The sequence below is a fragment of the Chaetura pelagica genome, unplaced genomic scaffold (genome assembly GCF_000747805.2).
Source record: "Chaetura pelagica isolate M959 unplaced genomic scaffold, ChaPel_1.0 scaffold47, whole genome shotgun sequence".
NCBI classification, from domain to species: Eukaryota; Metazoa; Chordata; class Aves; order Apodiformes; family Apodidae; genus Chaetura; species Chaetura pelagica.
Window position 1 is genome coordinate 48,491 of NW_009954140.1, and position 6,183 is coordinate 54,673.

The 6,183-nt window shown below is 55.8% G+C and overlaps 1 protein-coding gene across 1 annotated transcript; it reads left to right on the forward strand.

Annotated features, from left to right (window-relative positions):
• Nucleotides 1–219: 219 nt before the first annotated feature.
• Nucleotides 220–3,911, forward strand: MRPL38 (mitochondrial ribosomal protein L38). Its single transcript, XM_010002640.1, has 8 exons — nucleotides 220–391; nucleotides 938–1,066; nucleotides 1,141–1,349; nucleotides 1,732–1,804; nucleotides 2,326–2,371; nucleotides 2,648–2,806; nucleotides 3,297–3,433; nucleotides 3,775–3,911. Exons 1-8 carry the CDS (start codon nucleotides 247–249, stop codon nucleotides 3,909–3,911), a joined length of 1,035 nt encoding a protein of 344 aa, XP_010000942.1. The 5' UTR covers nucleotides 220–246.
• Nucleotides 3,912–6,183: the final 2,272 nt, after the last annotated feature.

Consider the following 6,183-nt stretch of genomic DNA (forward strand, 5'->3'; position numbering starts at 1 on the left):
GGCGGCCCGTGGGCACGGCCGGTGAGAGGCGGGACGGGCCCCGCGCTGTCCCCCAAGGCTGGGGAGGTGGAGGTGGTGGCGGGGGGAGCGTTCGGACGCGTGGGTTTCCCGAGCGGGGAGTGGTTCCGGCCTGGAGCCGCGTTCCTGCTCCTGCCGGCCTCTCCCGGCCTCGTTGCTTGCTCTGTGTAAACCGGGCTCTCTCCGCTCCCAGCTGCGCTCTGCAGGCGGGCAGCCCCGCTGGGGCCGATGCCCAATGAGGATATTGACGTCAGCAACTTGGAAGCGCTGGAAAAATACCGCAGTTTCACTCGCTACTTCAAGCTGGCAGAAAAGGAGAGCAAGAAACCCCGCTGGTGGAAAACCTACCGGCAGCACACCCACCCCCCGCCAGGTACCCGCGGGACGGGCAGTGCTGCGTGGGGATTTGCTGCTGAGGGTCGGGGAAACTGCTGTTGGGGTCACAGGTCTGCCCCAAAACCTGCTCTGCCTTTGAGGTGCTTTGGCACCAGGTCGGGCCTTTTCCAGGGGAGACGTTTGCAGAGCAGAGATGTCTTCAGAGGAAGTGGACGGTGGTTTTCTGGAAGAAGGGAGGCTGGGCAGGACCTGTAAAAGACACAGAGCAAAAGTGGTTTCTTGGAGCTTCAGTAGTATCAGAGGAAGCAGAGCAGGAGCTGGAGCTTTAGACCCACAGCAGAGAATTACTCCAGTTTGAGTGCTGAGCAGAGAGCAGAGCTGCTCACCAGCTGGCAGACCTGGGGGGCTGGGCTGTGATGAGCTGGGGGAGGAGCAGGGAGCCACAGAGGGAAGGCAGGGGAGGTAGAACCGACTCCCTGATGCCTCCAGGTTTGTGTTTCTTTCCCGGTGCAGGGGTTTGTGGTTGGGTCCTGTGGGTATTCCCTTGTTTTCACATACACAACATCTTCACTCCCCCCTGAAGAGCCCAAGACTGACATCAGCCTGCCCCGCCACAGGCTGCTGCGGGCCAAGGAGCTGAAGGAAAGAAAACAGATCCTGAAGGAAAACCGCCGGAATGCTGAGATGGAAAGGGCAGCACGACTGCGGACAGGTTGGTGTCCCAGCACCTCCCTCCCTGCCCTGCTGCTCCAGGTCTCCACCTGCAGCATCTCCCTGTCCTTGCAGTGCTGATCCCCCTGGAGGAAGTCAGAGCTGAGTGGGAGAAGAGCAGCGGCCCCTTCCACAAGCAGCGCGTGGCCGAGCACTGCGGGGTGTTCCGAGACTTGTTCAAGGGGGCCACCTTCACCCCCTGGGTCACCCTGAGGGTGCAGTACAGCCAGGAGGATGAGCACCTCGTGCCAGTCTACTATGGGAACATCCTGACTCCATCAGAGGTGTGTGAGGGGGGCTGGGAGCAGCCTCCACCCCCTGGGAAGCCTGTGTGTTGCTGTCAGATGCTTCTCTCAGACGTGGTCCCTTCTGGGGGGTTCCTTTCACGAGGGTGTTTCCTCTGTGATGAAGGGAAAGTGTTTCTTGGATGTGAGAAGGACAGAACTTTGTAGCAGGGTTGTTGGCTGTTGACAGCCTGGTTTTTATTGACACACTCCAGAGGACTCTGAAGGTGGAGCTGGGTTATGGTAGCCTGGCTGTGCCCAGTCTGTGTTGTATCCTGGCTGTGCCCCTGACAAGTTTCCTGCTCTTTGCCTTGGAAAACATGACCTGGTTATAATGGAACCTGTTTGGGTGATTTTCTTTCTCTTTGCATTGCTCATTTAGGCTTCCAGGCCCCCTGCAGTGTCATACGAGGCAGATAAAGGCTCTCTCTGGACTTTGTTGCTCACAAATCCAGGTGAGTAGCAAGTTCTTGAAAAACAAGGCATTTAAATGGGGTGTTTCACTCTGGTGAGTTCTCCTGTTTCCTTAGTACCTTCTAAGCAGGGATGTGTTACATGTGCAGGAAAGATTGTAACCTCCCCAGATACTGAGCAGGTGAGAGGGAGGGCAGTGACATGGCAGGATTCATGGCACAGTGTAAGAGGAAGCAATTCTCTGACTCCCATCTGTTCTTCACCCCCAAATTCCTCTCTCCCTCAGCAATATGCCAGGGACAGAGGTTAGCTGATGCCATTCACCCTGAGAAACCAGGGCACAGTGAAGTGCAGCTGACCAAGAAGTCCTTTCAATCTTGGAAGGACACCCGTAGAGTTCTTCCCTGCTGGGTTTGAGCTCAATCCTATAAGGGCGAGTTAGTTTCCTGCTGGGAATGCTGAGAAGTCTCCGTTCACAGGGGCTTTGGGTGTTCTCACTTTGAGGTTGATTCAAAGGCCAGGGTGTCACTGAGTCACCTTTGTCTGTCTTGTGTGTTTGCAGATGGACATTTAAGAGAGACAGACTCAGAGTACCTCCACTGGCTGGTGTGAGTATCGCAGCGTGGGCTGAGAAACCCCTCCCACCTGCTCCCTCGGGAATGATCACTGGGACAGTGACACAGGAGTTCAAGGTGTTTCTCCTTGTTGGCATTCACGTCACTGGGTGGGATTTTTCTTCCAGTAGAAACAACCTTTCCTTGTCAAACGGGGTACAAGTCACATCAAAACGTAGCACAGAGTGATTTGCAGTCCTGGCTGAGTCTGCTGGTCCCGGTGGAGGGAAGTGAATGGATATAAAGCCAAATAAACTTCTCTGTGTGCAGGACAAACATCCCAGGCAATGACATCAGGTCGGGTAAGGAGATCTGCCACTACCTACCCCCCTTCCCTGCCATGGGCACTGGCTACCATCGCTTCATCTTCCTCCTCTTCAAGCAAGATTGTCCCATTGATTTCAGTGAGGATGTTCGGCCCGTGCCCTGGTAAGTCAGGCTCTCACTGGGCAGTGAATCATAGAATCATGGAATGGTTTGGGTTGGAAGGACCTTAAAGATCATGTAGTTCCAACCTCCCTGCACAGGCAAAGACACCTCCCACTAGAGCAGGTTGCTCCAAGCCCCAGTTTCATGCTCTTGTTGCTTGTTATGATGATGTGTTTGTTACTGCTGCAGGAGAGTGGCTCCTTTTAAGCTGCAGGGTTGTTCAGTTAAGTTTGTGTGTCACCTGAAGCCACAACCCCAGCCCCACAGTCACTGCAGAGCCCTCTTGCTTTAAACCAGGCTGTTAAGGACCTGGTTTTTCCCGCCTGGGGCAGAAACATTCACAGAGCTGGAGTAGCTGGGAGGTTTCCTTCTGGTGACTTGCTTTTCCACCTCTGTTTTGTAGACTCTGGGGTGGTGTGTGAGGCAGTAGCTGCCTACCAGAGTGCTGCAGGAAAGGAGGCTCACCTCAGCACTCCTATCTCCTTCCCAGCTACAGCCTCAAGATGAGAACCTTCAGCACGTTTGACTTCTACAGGAAGCACGAGGACGCCATGACCCCGGCAGGGCTGGCGTTTTTCCAGTGTCAGTGGGACAGCTCTGTCACCTGGGTCTTCCATCAGCTTCTCAGTAAGCCAAGCAGCACAGGGGGATGCTGGAGGGGGCCTGTTTGAGGGCTGGGATGTGACCCTGTGGGTCAGTGGTTGAGCTGTGGGCTTGGTCCTGGTGCTGAGGATCTGTTTGAGCACAGATGGGTACTTACTGAGCCTTCCCCCACCAAAGCAGCAGCCGTCTGGGGAAACTACCTGTGACAGGCTGTTTGGTATGACTGTTTTAAAATAACACCAGGAGAGCCTTCACCAGGCTGTGCTTGACCAGCCCTGGTCCCATCTGCACCTGGGGGCCCGTGCTGGTGGGAGGGAGGGCAGGGGGTTTGGGCCTGTGGTGCTGATGTTCTGCTTCCCCCCCAGACATGAGAGAGCCCGTGTTTGAGTTTGTGCGGCCACCCGTTTATCACCCTCGGCAGCTGAAGTTCCCACGTCACCAGCCTCTGAGGTACCTGGACAGGTACCGGGACACCCAGGAGCCCACCTATGGCATTTACTAGGGGCAGCTGGGGCTGCTGAGTTTCTGCACCCACACAGCTGGGAACTGGCTGCACCGCTGGAGGGAGACAACCAAGTCTCAGCCCCTCGGATCCCAGTTCCCTTGGGAACAGCGTGCAGCTGCTCACACAGCTGCTCTCACAGCTGCAGGCTCTGCCAACGCCTGTTGTCCCCAGCTGCGTGGTCACAAGGCTACCTGAAGAGGACGTTGATAGATGGAAGGAAATCCAGGCTGAAATCTTGCTACTGATTCCATAGCAGAGCTGATCAGTAAGGGGGGAGTTCCCCAAGAGTGCCCTGATGTGCTTCTTGCAAAGGAATCATGTTCTTGCAAAGTATCACAGTCTTTCAGAGGATCACATTCTTTCTTTTGGCCTATTTACAGAGCAAACAGAGCCAGGCCAGCCTGGACTTCCCCCCCTTACAGCTCTGTGGTTCAGGACTGTGTCAGCTTTTGTTTGTGCAGTCTCTTAAAGGGATGGATCCGATTAAACACACTCTGAGTGGTGCTGGCAGAGCTGCCTTATCTTTATTGGGAAGAGCTTGGTATCCCAGCCAGCTGGCACAGAGCTGGGGAGCTCAGCAGGATGCAGGGGAGAGCAGCCCTTCCCCTGCCTGAGGTCTCTTTCCCCTCTTAGATGTAGGACAGGAAGGGTGTGGATGCACACTGTGGTAAACCTGTTCGGGGTCAGTGCAGTGGAACTGGCTTCTCCCAGCAGCTCCATGAGAACATGGACCTCAGTCTCCTTCCCTGCTCAGCACATACCTGGTATGGCTAGATGGGACAAAAGCAGATCTGCAGAGCTGCTGGGGTTGGGGCAGAGGCACAGTGGTGGCCTGGTACTCTGCTCTCCTGAACCCAGGTTGTGGAGAGGCTCTGCAGGGCTCTGCATCCCCCTGTTCACGTGCTTAAACCCCCAAACACCACCATGCTCCTGCTGTTGCAGCTGCCTGTTCCCAGCTCCAATTCCCAGTAACTTTCTGAGGTTCTCCCTTCCTCAGGAAGCAAGAGCCTCTAGCAAACAACTGAGACTGTGCCTCAGGGCCATTTCCAGCTATGCCTGAGCTCCCTGAACTCTGCTCTGGCCCCAGAGGGATTTGGGGTCTGGTTTAAGCTGGGGTGACAGCCAGTGATGTGACCACAGTGGGAGCACAGGTGTCCTGTGGTTTCAGGCAGACACATGGGTCATGTTACACCCCCCTGAGCTTTAAAGGTTTGACCAGAATTTGTAGATTTCAGCCCAAATAAATGTTTTGGGAGCTGATTTGCTGGGACACAGCACGGGGACACAGGGAGTTGTGGCAGATCCCAAGTCACATCCTGGACCCGGGGGTGGTCTGGGGGGTGGCTCTCAGCCTGCCATGGTACAGAAACTGCTCTGACCCCCCAGCAGCCCTTTGGTGAGTGCCCTGGCTGTGGCACAGACCCCCTCCCCACTCATCCTTGCCTGCATGGGTGAAAGCAAAGCCACTGGTGTGGGGAGGAACTGCTGGAACCCAAGGAGCAGCACATCTGCCAGGGTAAGGAGCTATGGTTTGGGCTGGAAGCTTGGGAGCTTTTCTCCTGGAATGGAGCTGTATCAAGCAAGGTGAAGGTACTTGGTGCCTGGGCACTGGAGTCACCCCTGGGCAGGTGACTCCACGGGCCACCTAAATGGGGCTGGTTGCCCAGATCACATCCTGTGCTCTGGAGTACCCATGTGCAGGGGTGTTGCAAGGAGCTTTGTAGGAAAAGGAGTGGTGGGTGTGCATGGGGGCACGTGCCAACAGCAGGAGCTGTATTTTAAGATGAAAAAAGATGCAAGGGTGGGATGTGCTGCTGGCATGTGTCACAGCCCTTGTCACTGCAGAGGGAGGTGACAAGTGGGTGCTGCAGCAGTGGGGTGTCCCTCTCTGCTGGTACCCAGGCTGGCAGATGCCATGAGAACCATACTGAGGTCTCTCCTCTATGGGTGATTATCATGTTCTGCTTGGGGACCCAGCAGAGGGAAGGATGCCAGGAGGAGGGAAATCAAATTGCACATCGTACGTGTAGCTGTGCAAACACATGGAAATGCACATTGCTCTGCACCGTGTCAGCCTCCTGCATGTGCCTCCCTGTGCAGTCTGTGCACTGCTTATCCTCTCCTGGGCCTCCTGCTGTGCTTTGCTGCCCTCCCTGTCCCGGGGGGAGCAGCTCTAACCCTCCCCATCACCTCTCCAGTGCGTGGCAGGGCTGCGGGTGCACCCTCTGGGGTAGCTCTTTAACAACACGCCTGGCCCGGAGCCCTGACC

Excerpts from the sequence above, each read along its gene's own strand:
- MRPL38 (XM_010002640.1), top strand. The coding sequence starts at position 247 with ATGCCCAATGAGGATATTGACGTCAGCAACTTGGAAGCGCTGGAAAAA. Across the intron at positions 1,067-1,140 it reads GGCAGCACGACTGCGGACAG|TGCTGATCCCCCTGGAGGAA; the intron begins GTTGGTGTCCCA and ends CTGTCCTTGCAG. Across the intron at positions 2,807-3,296 it reads GATGTTCGGCCCGTGCCCTG|CTACAGCCTCAAGATGAGAA; the intron begins GTAAGTCAGGCT and ends TCTCCTTCCCAG.